The 17069-nt window shown below is 37.3% G+C and overlaps 1 protein-coding gene and 1 long non-coding RNA gene across 43 annotated transcripts in view; one reads left to right on the top strand and one right to left on the bottom strand.

Moving 5' to 3' along the window:
* The window catches only part of LOC101746299 (guanine nucleotide-releasing factor 2), a 43897-nt gene that overhangs the window by 17821 nt on the left and 9007 nt on the right, over positions 1 to 17069 (bottom strand). For 15 of the 42 annotated variants that reach the window (XM_012692426.4, XM_012692429.4, XM_021349611.3 and 12 more), the window contains exons 1-9: positions 13917 to 14866; positions 9757 to 9925; positions 5413 to 5521; positions 5215 to 5323; positions 4672 to 4986; positions 3299 to 3440; positions 2616 to 2696; positions 2093 to 2226; positions 1036 to 1132 (exon numbers count right to left, since the gene is read on the bottom strand). In XM_012692426.4, the coding sequence (XP_012547880.2) occupies positions 1036 to 1132; positions 2093 to 2226; positions 2616 to 2696; positions 3299 to 3440; positions 4672 to 4986; positions 5215 to 5323; positions 5413 to 5521; positions 9757 to 9925; positions 13917 to 14571 (1811 nt within the window). In that variant the 5' untranslated portion in view covers positions 14572 to 14866. Of the gene's footprint in view, positions 1 to 1035; positions 1133 to 2092; positions 2227 to 2615; positions 2697 to 3298; positions 3441 to 4671; positions 4987 to 5214; positions 5324 to 5412; positions 5522 to 6480; positions 7054 to 9756; positions 9926 to 13916; positions 14867 to 17069 lie in introns of those variants that run through there. The other 27 variants (XM_012692436.4, XM_062672497.1, XM_062672496.1 and 24 more) reach the window with 12 other exon arrangements.
* Positions 12157 to 15185, top strand: LOC134200190 (uncharacterized). The gene is made up of 3 exons (XR_009975002.1): positions 12157 to 12527; positions 12748 to 14019; positions 14857 to 15185. It is a non-coding gene; the product is annotated as an uncharacterized LOC134200190 (long non-coding RNA).

The raw sequence follows: 17069 nt of genomic DNA, 5'->3' as shown, positions 1-17069 counted from the left end.
GCTTCTTTGTCCACGTGGGGCTCATGCAGTGCCTGAAAGAAGCGTCCGTGCAGCTCTTTCCCTTTCCATATGGCCTCACGGTCAGAGGTACTGAGTACCGCCGGTGATTGCCACCCGTCTCTGGCCAGGGCTAGCGGGGTCAGTCCTTTGTCGCATTCCATGACCTCTCTGTGCATCACACTGTCAGCCCTCGATAGGAAATATTTCCTGAGACTGCACACCCCACTGTTGTGCATGACCTTGGCGCTAAGTAGGCCCCGGCCACCACACTTCCGCGGAATGTACAACCTCATTACCGAGGACTTCGGGTGGAGCATCCTATGGAGGGTCATAATTGAGCGGACTTTTCTATCCAGGGCATCCAGTTCGGTCTGAGTCCACCTGAGCACGCCGAAGGTATACAACAGGACGGGCATCGCCCAGCCGTTAAACGCCTTTGTCTTATTCACGCCCGACAAAAGGCTCTTACACACTTTTGTCAAACGTTCATAAAACAAGTCGCATGCAGCCTGTTTGACGACCGCCACGTCAATACCTAAATTTTGCGACATTATTATTAAATTAACATTATTAAATTAACATTATTATTATTATTAAATTAACATTATTATTTATTGTCATTATTATTAGGGGGTCCAACACTCATATAAATATTAGCCTATCCATTAAGTACATGTATTTTCTTCATGGATACCAAGTTTCAAGTCAATCAGATGCATGGTTCAGTAGTTATAACGGAACATCCATAAAAACCACTGTAGATTTATATTATAAATTTAGTATAGATTGTTGACTGATTAACGAGCATAAAAAAAAATTATTTTTACATTATGAATGTGTTCGTTTAAGAAATAATCGATTCATTTGCGCTTAGAATTTTCAAAATAAATACTCTCTGGTAAGTTACAAATAACATTTACAACCTTAAATAATTAATGCAAAAATGACTGTGCAATGACTGGACTTGTATTGGAAAAAAAGTTGACTTTGATCGACCATGAGGGAAATAATAATAATTAACTGTATTAGACATACCGATTATGGTTCGAGTTCAAGTGAGCAGAGTTCAGATGTGATTCATGTGACTCCATTGAGGTACGTACGTCATTTCCGTTGCTGCAGCTACACAGCCCTGAAATGAAAATATTTATTATTTTATTATTTCTTTGTCTTTATTTCACTTGGTTTCGTACGTTTGGTGGTCGATTGTCAACTTGAGAACAAGGAAACTTGCATGGTGCCCTCAAAAAACAATAGATGCTTCGGGAGCTATTCCAAAAAAATTACTTAAGAAAAATTATAATTAAACCGTACTCGCCCTCTGCGCTATATTATCAGGGAATTAAAAATTAAAATTAACATGATTATTTATGAATATATATTATTAGGGAGTCCAACACTCATTAAATATTAGCCTATCCATTAAGTACATGTATTTTCTACATGGATACCAAGTTTCAAGTCAATCGGATGCATGGTTCAGTAGTTATAACGGAACACCCGCTGTAGATTTATATATTAGTATAGATATAGATTTTAACGACTGTTCTTGATTATTTATACAGCACACATTCCTTGCATTCATATAATTGATATAATATTTCGTATCCATGTTGTTATTGCACTTGACTTAGTTTGCCAGCCTGACGTCAACCCTTCTTATGAACATCAATCAGGACGCGGCCTAATGAATCAGATTTGCAATTACTCGGAGGGGACTCACTCGGAGTGGGGACGGATGATGGGGACGCAATGCGATTGAAGGTGACCGGAATCTGACATTCCTATATTCTAATAGCAAGACAGGAAATACTTCACTATGCTCATTTAATGCTCTTATACAAAGCTATCTATTGTATACAATATAAATATATTTAAGTACCGTTTTCGATTTAGGTACTATTTTCCTTTGTTTGTCAATTCGTTAATAATAGTTTTCAAATGTTGATAAAGAAACAAAAGTGAAATGAGTCATGCATAAACTGAATCTTGAGGTGCCGGAGTATGGTTTAATTTCGATCATTGGAAAAAAAGTGGTAAATACAAATAGTATTTATGTAATCGTCATCTGAAGTTAGTTCTTGTCACTCACCAGAAACGTCGTTATTTTGTTGCGAAATGAAAACATTATCGTGGTTAGATGAGTCATGGTGGTTCCTATCCTCGTCGTTCGAAATATTCAACATAGAATCCAGGGACCCGCTGCTGTGTGACTGCAGAGACAACCTTAAAAAATATAGGCATACTCAACGTTTATAACCAAATTATTTTTAAACTCTATGTTAAAACTTGTTGAAGTTGAACTTCTCGTGCTATGAGAGTAAAAATTTAGGACAGGATTTGAGTCCCACAATTTTGTACTTCGATTTCAATCTAAATTTCGGTCCCTATTTCTCTCTGCCGTCAAAGAAGTTTCACTTCTGTCGCGTGTATCGAGCTTTTTTAAATATTGTAAATATGTTGTTATATTTATGTAAATATGTCGTTATAGTTAGTTACTAAAATGAATGATTGATCTGGAAATGCTTATTTGTTGTAATGAAATTTGCACTATCTAATTTCAAGTCATATCTTAGTGAACATCATTAAGCATGAGCTATGAAGTAATGAATTACCTATCAATAGACAAGCCCAGTAGGGAGCTGTCGTTGTTAGACTTGCGCTTAGGCGGCAGAGGTGGGGCGAACTCGATTTTCCTGTAACATATAATTCCACTCTCACTCGTTCCTCGAGAACTTATCTAAGAGAAAGCTAACATATCGAATTGTTTACTTTCGTTTTGGTGTCAAAGCCCTTCTTTCCGTTCAAATACCGTTGAATGATCGTGAAACGCGAGTTGCAATAATGCGCAATACATTTAAAAGTATTATTATCTCTTAATTATGGCTCATATAAAACTTTCGAGTCGTTTAATTAATTACAGGTGGCCGGGCGTTTTGTGCGCACGAGTCACTAGCTTGCCTGTTTCTAAAGTAAATCACGTATCCCAATTTGAAGAAAAGGACAGCAATTAATTATTACAATAATTGAGACTGCGATGGTAACATTCTAATTTTGGTGGTTATACGTTCCGATTATTACTTAGCACCGGATTAGACGTAGGTAGTCTTCCCGTTTATAACATTAAAGAAAAATCTTACGTATCAATTTGACATTTTATTATAAAGGGTTCGCCATTGTGTTCGTTTACATAGCTTTATTTGCAAACAATCGTGTAGGACCGAGAGCCAGTTTTCCTGTTGTTAGACCAAATATACATATTTTATTGATTGATGATTTAGTTAATGCGTAGACTAACCGATTGGGTCTCGCAGGTTTGGGGGGCGGCGTGTCGGGCGCGTCCAGAACCGACTCCGAGGAATGGGAGGCGCGCACGCCGCCTGCCTCATTGCCGGGTTCACCTGTCAATAGTGAACGTTCTTTGGGTGTTAATGGTATATCTGGAAGAAAAAGAAAAAATGCAATTGTGCAAATCATTGAAAGTCAATTGATACATTATCGTGATTGCTTTGCACTCGCATAATGAAATTCTCATATCGATAACGTCCATTGATAATCGATTAAAAGCTGAGTAAAATCAAAACGGGTGTCCCTTTATTCGAATATGTATGCGAAACTATATATATGTGGTATACTGGTGGTAGGACTTCTTGAGTCCGCGCGGGTAGGTACCACCACCCTGCCTATTTCTGCCGTGAAGCAGTAATACGTTTCGGTTTGAAGGACGGGGCAGCCGTTCTATCTATACTTGAGACCTTAGAACTTATATCTCAAGGTGGGTGGCGCATTTACGTTGTAGATGTCTATGGGCTCCAGTAACCACTTAACATCAGGTGGTCTGTGAGCTCGTCCACCCATCTAAGCAATAAATAATAAAATATTTTTTGTAGGACAACATTGCTCTCACAAATAACAAACGCACTGTTTCCATTGACGTGACTATTAACCGAAATTCGAATTTCAAAAGTATCGTGGATAAAGTATTACAATGTCAGAAAGGCGATTACGACTGTCTAATGGCAATCGTGTCGAATCTGTCTGTATTGTTGCACACACATGCCAAAAACCGTACACGGTCGTCCGCAGAATTGTGAAACACGAAATGCGGTCGTGTACCTAATTGGTCAAATTAACGAATCGACGACGAGAAAAGAGATCACATTTGATTCGCTGTCGTCCTTAATATATATATATAATAAAATATTATACAATCAAACTATACAGGATAATACGATTATAACATTACATCAGCGTAGTTACAACATCCAATTATGAGGAACTAAAGGGAAATTTTAATATGTAACGTGCGCGTGCTCCGAAATGCTTTTGGCATGTTGATTAATTCGATCGAGCAGCATCGTATTCAATGTAATAACTGTATTATGTTCATATGAAGCTCTCTTTTTTTTCTTTTTTTTTATTGCTTAGATGGGTGGACGAGCTCACAGCCCACCTGGCGTTAAGTGGTCACTGGAGCCCATAGACATCCACAACGTAAATACGCCACCCACCTTGAGATGTAAGTTCTAAAGTCTCAAGTATAGTTACAACGGCTGCCCCACCCTTCAAACCGAAACGCATTACTGCTTCACGGCAGAAATAGACAGGGTGCTGGTACCCACCCGCGCGGACTCACAAGAGGTCCTTTTACTAATAAACCACCTCTCTCACCTGGCAATGAATTTCTTTGTGTAGAGGATCTGGGCGACACGAGGGCCGGTCGGGGCGACAGCGCCGGTCGCGTCATGTGCTGTTGGGCTAACGCGGCGACTTCTTCCACGGCGGAAGTCACGCCTTTAACAATCGAACTGACGTGATCGGGCGACAGGGCTGCGACCGACGTATCTAATTCCTCGTTGCTGGCGTCCGAGCGTAAGCTGACCGCGGTGATTTCGTCGCACAGACGTATCAACTTTGCGAGAGCCGCACAAAGACGTTTAACGGCGCTCGTGAGAGGAGGCGACCTACTGCAGTACGGTTTTATTGCTGGAAACGAATACTGTACTGTTACTTGAGTTTGTAAATTTTATAGTTCATATCGACAAATCGATTGTTACGGTAGTCAATTATAGGATTATGAATAGAAATCAATGTTAAAGTGTTTTGATTTAGCTTACGCTTCACTTTTATGTAATTCTAATTAAGTAATCATAATATCGTTGATGTAACACTACTTGAGAATTGTAAAGTGAAATTTTAACTGTCAATCAATACCTTTATGTATGTTCGCAATGGATTCGAACACGATCGTGCCATTGTCAGGAAGCATTTCCAATTTCCTCTTTGTTATCACGTCCGAGAAGTGTTTCAAGCCGAATGTTACCTAAATCGAACAATAAAACGGATTCAATAACGAAGCGCCTTTTTACGGACCAACGGTCGCTGCGTAGAAAAATTATTTTAATATCCAACCTCTTTGACGAGCCGTTCCAACTCTTTGGCGGGCGTGACTTCCCCCTCCTCGGCTGTATTAGATTTCGCCCCCATATTTCGAAGCTTCGGACTGAGGGGTGAATGGGAACTGAAACAATTTTTTTTTCTTTTCTATAAAATAAATGTAAAACTAAAATAACTTGTTAATAATAATATGCTATTACGTGGCTTTGTCTCGCGTCTATAGTAACTAAGTAAAACGCAAACATTTCATATCATGGAAACACATCTAAATATCTATTGTGTAATATTTTAAAACGCGTGCAAATAGCTCGAAAACGTCAGTCAGTAGTCGGCATGTGTTGCGAAAGAATTCTGCTTTGTATGCAAGTCCACACACCTCTTCGTTTATACAAAGCTGATTTATATTTGACATTCAATTAGGTCCCGGTTCGTTTTACTGCGCGTGCCAATGGACGTTCAAACAACATACGCTCAATATAAATAGATAATATTAACTCGTTCGACAGCCATTGTCCGTGACGACACACTGGCACAACGACCATTATAGTGAAAACGTACACCCGAAGCCTTGTTGTTAAGTTTGTTTTGCTTTTTCCGTAAACTAGCGGTTTTAATTTTCTACGTGATCAGCTATAGTCCAAACGGTAAATGATATTTATCGTAGACTAACGAGCTAAACAGCTATACGACCGACAGTTTCATTCCAATTTCCTTTGTAGGTATAAAATTATTGTAGAATTCAAAACAAAATTTAACTAAATATATCAGAGTAATAATAAGTACTAGCCGTACTCACCCGCTTCGCTGGGCATTTCAAATTGACATTATTATTTATTTATTGTCATTATTATTAGAGAGTCCAACACTCATATAAATATTAGCCTATCCATTAAGTACATACATGTATTTTCTACATGGACACCAAGTTTCAAGTCAATCGGATGCATGGTTCAGTAGTTATAACGGAACATCCGTAAAAACCACTGTATGTATTTATATATATATTAGTAGAGATTTAAATGATAATCGAACTATAGCTAAACGAACATTTTTATTTAATAAAATAAAATATTACAATCATACCGTTTTCCATTGTAAACAAATCTTTGGTGAAGCTTGTTTGTACGTTTGTTGAACCAGTCGCCGACTGGCGAGCGCGTCGCATTCGACATTTATCAAAAACACCGAGCAAGACCTACACTTGAAGCGGAACGAGCACCGCGTCTTTGTGGACACTGTACGACAGACTACTTTCGAACCTCACTCGGTCATAACAAAAACTGTCCACCCGCGACACAATAAATAAAAAAAAAGCGTTTCAGTCACGCTGACAGGCTGCCCGCCGACATTAAAATGTAATCACTTAACATTGCACGCACCAAACTAATGAGATTTCAGCGGACAATGTACTAATGAGTACGACACTCGCAGGTCGCGATCGTGACTCATAATTACATCCACATAATATAATGGAATGTCTGCGTTAATATCACCACTATACGTTATGTTATAAGCGATGTGCAATTGGTTAACAACACAGATATTTTGTTTATGTGACCACTTTACTTAATTAATAACCAATGTAAGAAAAACTGTTCTTCCCTCAATCAGATAAAACTGTTAAATGAGTGAAACTTTCTTGTATCACTGTCTGTCAAGATATCAGAGTTATGTATTTAAATTTATCTTTGTAAGATAAGATGTAGTTTACAGTTTGAAAATTTCAATATATTATGCTTGTATACGACGAGATAACGTAACTGTGTGTAAATATTTTTTTACGTCAGCCTTCGAATTTCCCCAGTATTAGTAAGTAGTAAATGGTTATGAAGATATTGAAACACGTGTAATTTTTTTAATAATTTTCATGAGTTATTAAAGGGCAAGACGAGAAACGATACCTTTGTAAATTAGAGTTCTATTGTAGAACAGCAAACTCCTTCATGACATATTTTTTATGCATATGCACATATGCATATGAAGAATGACAATGTCCAAATGGATAATATTAACTAAATGATACTAAGCTAGAAATTGTTTTTTTTTTTCAAGTTTAAAAAGAAACGCTGTTACCAACTTTCATTAAATTTTGTAATAATATTGAAACGAGTGTCACGCTTCGCTCTAACCATCTATAGCGAATTGTACGTAAAGCATTCATGAAAGTGAGCCAACTGGCCTACGTTGGCGATACAATGATAGAAATCTTCAATGGAATTCTAAAAACCATACCAAGTATCGCCATTATCGATTGAACGGTTTAGGGACGCATAGAGAACAAACGTAAGAAAAAATAATTTATGTAAACAATTTTTGTAACAATATTTTTTATAGATTTTGCTGACTACTGCCTTTATTCTGAATGCATACAGAACAAAGAGGTGAACTGGAGCTTGGATTGAAAATACATATTTATTTTAATGTCAAAATAGAAATTGTATTTCTCGATTTCACTGAAACTGTACACTCGTCATTTATATTTCTTTTTTTTTTCAAATGTAAATAAATTATCAAACGTTGTCTTTGCACGCTCTACTAGGCTGCACTAAAAGTATCGGGAATGGAATATTTCCACTGTTCCTGTCATATTAAAATCTTTTTAATTGGAAACTCCTTGGTTTTAAAAATCGAATACCATTTATTTATTTAAAAAAAGATTCTCGGTCTTCTCACGAGGTTTTGTCAAACTTGTTTAGTCGTTGAGAAAATGGAATTGACTCGAGAAAATTCAAGAGCGATGATTTATTATGACTTTCGAAGTGGTTTAACACAAAAACAGTGTGTTGATCGGATGATTTCTGCATTTGGTGATGAAGCCCCATCCAAAACCACAATTGATTGCTGGTTTGCTGAGTTTCAACGTGGACGTGTCAAGCTCAGTGATGAACCCCGTCAAGGTCGTCAAAAAGCTGCAGTCACCCAAGAAAACGTTGATGCTGTGCGTAAGCTGATTGAGGAAGATCGACATGTGACATACCGCGAAATTCAGGCAACTTTAGACATTGGCATGAGTCAAATACAATGAACAATTAGGTGTAAAAAAGTTGTTTTCCCGATGGATACCGCATTCGCTCTGTGAAGAGCAAACAGCGTCTCGCGTTACTTGGTGCGTCAGAACTCTCGAAAGATTCCACGCAGGATCCTCAAATGCTGTATACAACATTGTATCAGGTGACGAATCCTGGATATACGCGTACGAACCCGAAACAAAAAACCAGTCACGAGTTAGGGTGTTCGAAAATGAGTTAAAGCCAACAAAAATTGTTCGTTCACGGAGTGTTGCAAAAAAATTGTGGCCACGTTTGTCTCCAAAACCAGCCATGTTACGACTATTCCTCTTGAGGGACAAAGAACGGTTAATGTAGAATGGTATGCTAGCATTTGTTTGCCACAGGTCGTTTCTGAACTCCGTAAAGAGAACTGCAACCGCCGCATCATCCTCCATCACGACAATGCGAGTTCTCACACCGCGCACAGAACAAAAGAGTTTTTAGAGCAAGAAAACATAGAATTATTAGACCATCCGCCGTACAGCCCCGACCTAAGCCCTAATGATTTCTATACTTTCCCTAAAATAAAGAATAAATTGTGTGGACAGAGATTTTCATCACCTGAAGAAGCTGTGGACGCCTACAAAACGGCCATTTTGGAGACCCCAACTTCCGAATGGAATGGTTGCTTCAATGATTGGTTCCATCGTATGGAAAAATATGTCAAATTTCGCGGAGAATACTTCTAAAAGCAATAAATACATTTTTAAATAGTAATGTTGTGTCACTTCGTTAATTCCCGAAATTTTCAGTGCCGCCCTCGTATGTTCGGAAATCTGTCAATTTTCTTAGTTTAACAATTTTAATCAGTATCTATAAAGTTCGATGTGTTTATGTATGTACATATGTATTTTGTATGTTCCCTGGTGACTCGAAAATGGCTGAATCGATTTCGATGAAATTTTCAGGGAGTCTTCAGATTAATCTTGCAGGTAATCCAGTGTCTGGTTTCTTAGCGTTCGGATCAAAGTAAATACAAAGATCGGCCCTGCCAGCAAAGCGGGCCTGGTCTTACCAATTAACTATATTTATGAAACGGTATAAAATATTATATTTATCCTCTAGTGTGATTGTCATGGAAGAAACAGGAGAATATTGAATGTTTTGAAAATGTTTGTTGTTATTTGTTCCTCTTAAAACTATTCGGTTACGTCCTACTATACACATTTATTAAATTTAAAGTACTAAGTTAAGGAAAACATTTCAAACAGAACGTGGCGTAAACATTTTTGTCATTCTTCTTAGATCGGGATCAAATGCATGCAATACCATAATACAAGAACCTAAAAATACTATAATATAAACATACCGAACAGCAGATGAAAGATGCGGTTGATGGTGCTGCTGAGCCGGTGAACGCATATTCGAAATACGCTCGAGGAGATCGTCTTTGAAGGATCGCGCTCGCCTCGCCAACTTGTTGGCACCGCGCAGAGATCCACGATGCCCTGAACCTGGATCGCCAGTGGTTTCACCCTCTGTTAATACGGACGATAAAGATACAACAAACAAATAATTTAATTACCCTTAATGTGCGAAGATATCGGAATGGTATTCGACAAACTATAAATCGTCGGGGCCTAGAAGATAGGAGGTCCGGTGCATTCGTATATAGCGATGCAACGGTGTTCGAATCCCGCAGGCGGGTACCAATTTTTCTAATGAAATACGTACTTAGCAATTGTTCACGATTGACTTCCGCGGTGAAGGAATAACTTCGTGTAATAAAAATCAAACCCGCAAAATTATAATTTGCGTAATTACTGGTGGTAGGACCTCTTGTGAGTCCGCACGGGTAGGTACCAGCGCCCCGCCTATTTCTACCGTGAAGCAGTAATGCGTTTCGGTTTGAAGGGTGGGGCAGCCGTTGTAACTATACTGAGACCTTAGAACTTATTTCTCAAGGTGTGTGGCGCATTTACGTGTTAGATGTCTATGGGTTCCAGTAACCACTTAACACCAGATGGGCTGTGAGCTCGTCCACATATAGGCAATAAAAAAAAAACTAAGTTCTACGATCCTCTTTTTTTTCCTACCTAATGGTCTAGAGACCATATCAGCGTAACCTTAACTAATAGGTGAGCTCACGGGGGTCAAACCTGACGATGTTGCTAACACGAACCCTAGCAAGAGCCATGCTTCGCAGAATCTGCCAGTTCTGCCACCGGATCGAAAACGCGACCCACTGAGAAGGTCCGGCGAGAAACTCAGTGGGCTGTGTCTGTGTGTTAATTTACTCGCAGAGCCCTTCGTCGCAAGCGACGGGTCCGACGAGAACGATGACCGGTGTTTGGGGTACCTAAAAGCACCGTTAGTGGATCGGGAGGATCCGAAATGACGTGACGATCCTCGAACACCATTGCTCCAACGAGTATATAATTTGATTAATCTGTATTAGAATTGATTTATGGTCGACACCAAATTTTTATTATAAATTCCCTATCGTAATATTTTATGATTGCGCATCTTACTTACGCACGTAGCGCAATGAGTTATATACTCCGTACTACGTATATAGTCACGAAATATTACATTACGAAACATATTTGATTCATATGAATACATAGTTATTAGTTAGCCTTCGCCAGTTGTCCCTCACCGGAAAATCCCCCGCTTTAGGCTCCGTTGTATTTTTCCTTAATCATCAAAAACGTCAATCAGGTAGGTATTCTCGGATATATTTCTATTGACCTACATTTTTGACAAAACGTAACACCATGGCGATGATTTATTAATAACAATGCTTGGAATAAATAGTTACAATTATCACCATTTAATATTTTAAGGGTCAGATTCAACCATACGATACGATACAAAGAATATTATATACGAAGCTGAAATACAATGTCGAAATCATTTTCATCGTCCAATCCCAATTACGTTATATCAAATTGGCAGTATGAAGTAATCACTCTAATAACATCTGGTGCTTACCTTGTTGGTAACCTTGTGATTCAATAAGTCAAATAGAAAATAACAACTCTAAAATCGTAGTGTTATACAGTGCATATATACCAATGAATTAAAAAACAATGTAGCCATTTTTTTTTAATAACAAAAGACTGTAATTTTGACAATTGCGTTACTTGATTGATTTTTAGCATCGCAGTTTGTTTATGCGATTATAGACTATTAGAATTTGCTTATATGGATTCAACAAGGGCAAATGTTTTAAGCGAGAATTTATAAAGTCAAGGTTTAATTATAACCTTACCTCAAGGTAATGTTTAGAGTAAATATAAAGCTCACTATCCAACAAGTTACAGATAGCCAGAATAGAATCGTTGCACCAAATACGTTATTATTATTAAATAAAAATAGAAAAGGCACAGGTTTTTATTTATTTAGAAATGATAGGGTTAAGTTTCATAAAAAACTAAAACTTCATTATAGTAATCAAGTAGCAAACACAAACCAATGAATAAGGAAATATATTTAAAGTTACGTTAACGAAATACTTAAAAGGATATTGTTAAATTACTGCATGTGAACAAAGTACGTACCGAACAATGACTCAAATCAAAAGGCAGGCTTTTTATCACAAATACTTTTAGATTTAATATCACTTTGAGTCCAAATAGAAAATCCACATATTATTTACCAATAAACTTTAAATTAGAATGCAACACGAGTTGTAAACATTTTATCAATGTAATGGCGGTGACGCTCAGTTTATAAATAAACGCGAAGGCGACAGGAGGACGCAAGTCGTGGCGTCGACTGAATTGAACCAGTGAACCTCTACACACTGCATCGCGACAGACCGTCGCCTTGGGTCATACTCGCTTCCCAAGCCGGAGTGCGTCACTACTCAATACACACACATCACAATATCATAAAATGCACACTAAATATTGACGCTCTCTACTTAGCATGCAGTTCGGGTATAACGCTTGTCCTGTCACGGTCAATCGTCCCTTAAACTTAAGGACAATATTTTTTCATCATTAAATACGTTTTGCTTTGGGTATTAACTGTAACAAACAATTATGTAGATACATTTTCAATCTGTTTTTATTTTCAATCAGGAAGCTTTTTAGCGTGTTTACGTAATCTCATATCCGTTTGAAAAATAGCAAAGTAAGTACACACCAATATCATTAAGAAATAAGAAAGTCCAGAAAACGAAAGTCGATCTATCTAATCAATATGTACGGATACAGTGAGATCTAAGATTTATCAAAACTGGTCGAAAAATAATGTCGATTTTAGAAAATGAAAGTTGTTTTCAACCTCTATCTCAGAATCAACAAAACATACCATAAACCATACCATAATTTTTTCTTTCTTTTGGATACAGATAGGCGGTAGCCCCTAGGCCTTTCCAGCTTTACGAGGACGGGTGGGAGAGCAAAGGATCAGCGAAGCCTAGCTACTGCCTGCCGAAGAAGGCCTAACATTTGAAGGGCAGCTTCGCAAACGCATCCACTACCAAACCATGATTACTACCCACTGAGAAAAACTAGCGAGAAACTCAGAAGGCTAATGTAATGAACTAGGTGTCACGTTGAACTCTCATCGAAGCGTTCGACGAGAACGGTGAACCGTGGATATAACAGTTTCGCGAATCTCTTAAATTATTTATTTATTTAAAGAATGACATTAACTAATACATAAACAAGAATACACAATTTAGTCTTCCTTTGAATACATGACAATTAATTTGGAATTCGCTTACTTTTTAACAATAATGTATGGAGTGTAATTATGTTTTTTCACGGCCTTTAACATTACTCTAACAATAGTACAGTTTTCCCGCGTCTATTACGTTATATTATACAAGATCATCAATGAGAATCAATGTACCTATAACCTCCACTCATGCCTGTGTAGCTAGAAAGTGGTTTTTTCGAAGACTTCCTAGGAAGAAAGGTCTACTTCTAAAAGCATGACTTTAATAATTTTACTAATTTTGAAATTTGGAACTGGATTTGAATTCTTAGGCAAATAAATTTCTGTATTGGTTTTTTTAATCTTCTGAATGTTTTCTTTTAACTTTGTTAAGCTTTGTAATTAGATCGCCAGTCCCTGAACTTTATACTTCTTTGTAGATGAAATGAAAACTTTTCTTCTTTTTTGGTAAACACTACGTAGGACTTTCAAGCGCACGTCTGCAAATTGAATAATTTACTAAACACCCAATGGTTTTTCTTGGGTGTCCCATGGTTTTTATTGGTCAGACTTAGAATTCCAGGAGTGACCTACGCATACTGGTACCCCAGACAAGTTTCTAAATATACACTAGCTAATCAGTAGAATACACGTTTCGGTAATTTTACGCAATTTTTGTTCATTTAAATAAAGTTTTTTTTTTATTCTAAATTTCTTTTCCACTTAATTCAAGTATCTAAATGTTTATTAAGCAAATAGCTTTGTTTGATGTTATACCTAACGTTATATAATTTCAACACTTTCATTTAACTGAGTTTCTATTAACTAATAAGTTATATAATATTGGCCGAAACATACCATTCACAGATTTGCCACAAGCTACGTCATTATTTATTTGACGGTAAACGCCTGCTGTCGGAGCTAGGTTGCTACACGAAGTTCCACATTGAGGTGATCGCCGGTGAGCATCAACTATTGAATAAGAATTCCTGTTATCGTCTTTGCACGTAGAAGGCAAACGTTCTCCTGAAGGCGGCCCTGAGTACTTCACTTTTCTGTCATCCGTTAAGTTCTGTAAACTGGTACCGTATCGTATTTTATCTTTGAAAACACCGTTCTTGTTTTCGCGTCTAATCGTCAAATTATCAAAACTTTTACAAGAGCTTAGTGGGAGTACATTATTATTTCTTATATCATAATATTTGTTAGGATCAAACGTGCTTATGCACGGATAATGGTCCACTATTATATCAGGTTTCTTGTACTTGCAGTTCAGAGATTGTAAATCTCCATTTGAACGAGGCGCATAACGATGAGTCCGATGCTTAAAATTCTTGATGATATTTCTCTTAATGACAGCTGATGAGGCTTTGTCCTCCAAAGCATTTAATACTTCATTACTATGTAGCAACGTCAAAGGACTAGATCCACTTTTGTACACACGATAGCTACGTTTATTTCTTCGCTGATTAGCATTATCATCGTGAATAAAACTTTCATCATAGTGCGGCATTGTTGGCGTTTTTCCACAATTTTCAACGAAACACAATATTTAAATCCTTTTAATTCACAAATGAGCAATATTGGCAGCAGTTTCCAAACATTGTACTGGTACACGATCAGATTCAGTCACTGAGATTGTAACAAAACTTCTTATAATTTCACCACCTTTTTACATCAAAAGATCACATGCCACTGAAGTAGCTGGCCGTCGATAAAGTATCAAACCTTCGAGTCGTCAGACTCAGAAATAGCATGTACAGTGGATATATACAATTAGATCATTATTTATTTACAGTGAGCGTCCGCGTCGGTCGGTGGAGTCTGGACGATCGTCATGTTAACATTTATAAGTCGGCAGTGTGTATCTCCGATATGGAGAAAACATGTCCAGCTGATTTCGCAATGCCGACTAGTACAGTCGTCGATCACCTGATTTCTCGTTTGTAACTTGAGATTTTATTGGAACATATTGGTTCGTATCATATTGATATACCCATGTCAAATAAGCTCTTTTAAATCATGTCTGAATGTCAAAAGTAACTTGCTCGTCGACGTAATAAAAACATTTAAACGTTTTCTTAATACGCATAAAGCTTTCCTGTCGAATTACACTTTTTTCTCAAATTCTTTGTATTTTGTATGTTATACACTACTCACTAAAACCAACTCTAATGCACCTCGTATAGGTACTGAATGAAAAAGGTAATTTTCTTTAAATTTGCCTCCGCCACATTACTAAAAAAACTTTTATTACGCCTATATACATATAATGGTTTGTGCATACATTCACTACACAATAAATCGTAGAACGAAACAAGTGCGTTTACGACAAATGCTTTCGTTCGATTATAAAAGCTGCGAATTGTGTGAAAACCGGCGGCGGCTTAGGACGTCGCGACACCACTGCGGCCGCACTCCACAGACGGCGTTGGCGCACCATCAAGAGTGAAAGTGTCGAGCGCATCTCTGGGATCTTTGGCTGTGCCTATGTCTGCCCTTTGAGTTCAACACGTTTATGCCGATACCTTATGTATTTATTTTCCCTAAGGCAAAAATGTGTTCCAATTAATTATTTCATATTTTTTTTATTGCTTAGATGAGTGGACGAGCTCACAGCCCACCTGGTGTTAAGTGGTTACTGGAGCCCATAGACATCTACGACGTAAATGCGCCACCCACCTTGAGATATAAGTTCTAAGATCTCAGTATAGTTACAACGGCTGCCCCACCCTTCAAACCGAAACGCATTACTGCTTCACGGCAGAAATAGGCAGGGTGGTGGTACCTACCCGCGCGGACTCACAAGAGGTCCTACCACCAGTAAATTTTGAATTCATTATGAATCGATACGGTTGGTTATCACCATAGTACATGTTTTTGCCGCGAAAAATTCATGTATTCTAATTTTAAGGGTAGATTAGCCGTAATAAATCCGAATAAGATTTCTTCTTCATGTTCCAAGAAGATTAGTTTCATGATGTCTAAAGAGTCCTTTATAAATTTAACAAAAGACATATCGTGACCGAAGTCAATAAAATTAAATCTATACTAATATTATAAAGCTGAAAAGTTTGTTTGTTAGAAAGCGCTAATCTCAAGAACTACTGGTTTTTGAATTTGGTATTTGAAAAATTATAGCAGTCTTAGATAGCTCCTTTATCGAGGAAGACTATAGGAGTCGTCTATTATCAAAGGCGGCAATCTGTACATTTGGACAAAAAATTTTTATTGATATGTCAATACAGATTTATTTGAATATAATCGTCTCCTTCAAAGAATACGGTTCAAAAACTGCATTAAATAAAGGTTAATAGTTAACCTGTTATTTATCTAAGATGTCGTTCCGAAGAGTTTTGTGACTGCCAATGGAATACAAAGTCAATAATTCGTTTTTCTGATTTACCAATCATTGTCCAAAAGTCAGATTGCCGCCTTTGATAATAGTCGACTCATAGGCTATAATAACATCACACTAAAACTAATACAAGTGGAGCACCAATAAAGAATGTTTCAAAATCGGAGTTTTTTTCCCTTTTTTGAGCTTTGAGCTGCAGAAACGGTTAAAGTTTCGCTAATATAATGTATGACAGAATTGTTCCCCTTTAAAAGATCTAAAAAAAAGTCCGCGACAGCATATGTCTGTATGTTAAGGTTGGCTCACTATAACGTTTTTTATGCTAACCAAATTTGTTCTAAAATAAAGCATTATTTGTGAACTATTCGACGCGGACGATGTCGCGGGCGAAAGCTATTTATGATAAAATGATCTACACGTGACGAAAACCGAAGCAACTTGGCCAAAACATTAAGAAAACATGTTAACGATTAACAGAAATAAATGTTGATGTCAATTATAATTAAGTTTTAATCGTATTTTGATGCTTAGCTCTACGTCATTTGTTATTTTCAAAGTACCCGGTTATTAAGTCTCTTTTTTTATTGCTTAGATGTATATAATAATATTTACTACTTAATAAAATAGTATTCGTTGGAAAAATTGGTAATCTT

This window comes from Bombyx mori, chromosome 15 (assembly GCF_030269925.1).
Source record: "Bombyx mori chromosome 15, ASM3026992v2".
In the NCBI taxonomy this organism is placed as follows: Eukaryota; Metazoa; Arthropoda; class Insecta; order Lepidoptera; family Bombycidae; genus Bombyx; species Bombyx mori.
The sequence above is the reverse complement of the archived record's forward strand: the minus strand, read 5'-3'. Positions and strand labels throughout refer to the sequence as shown.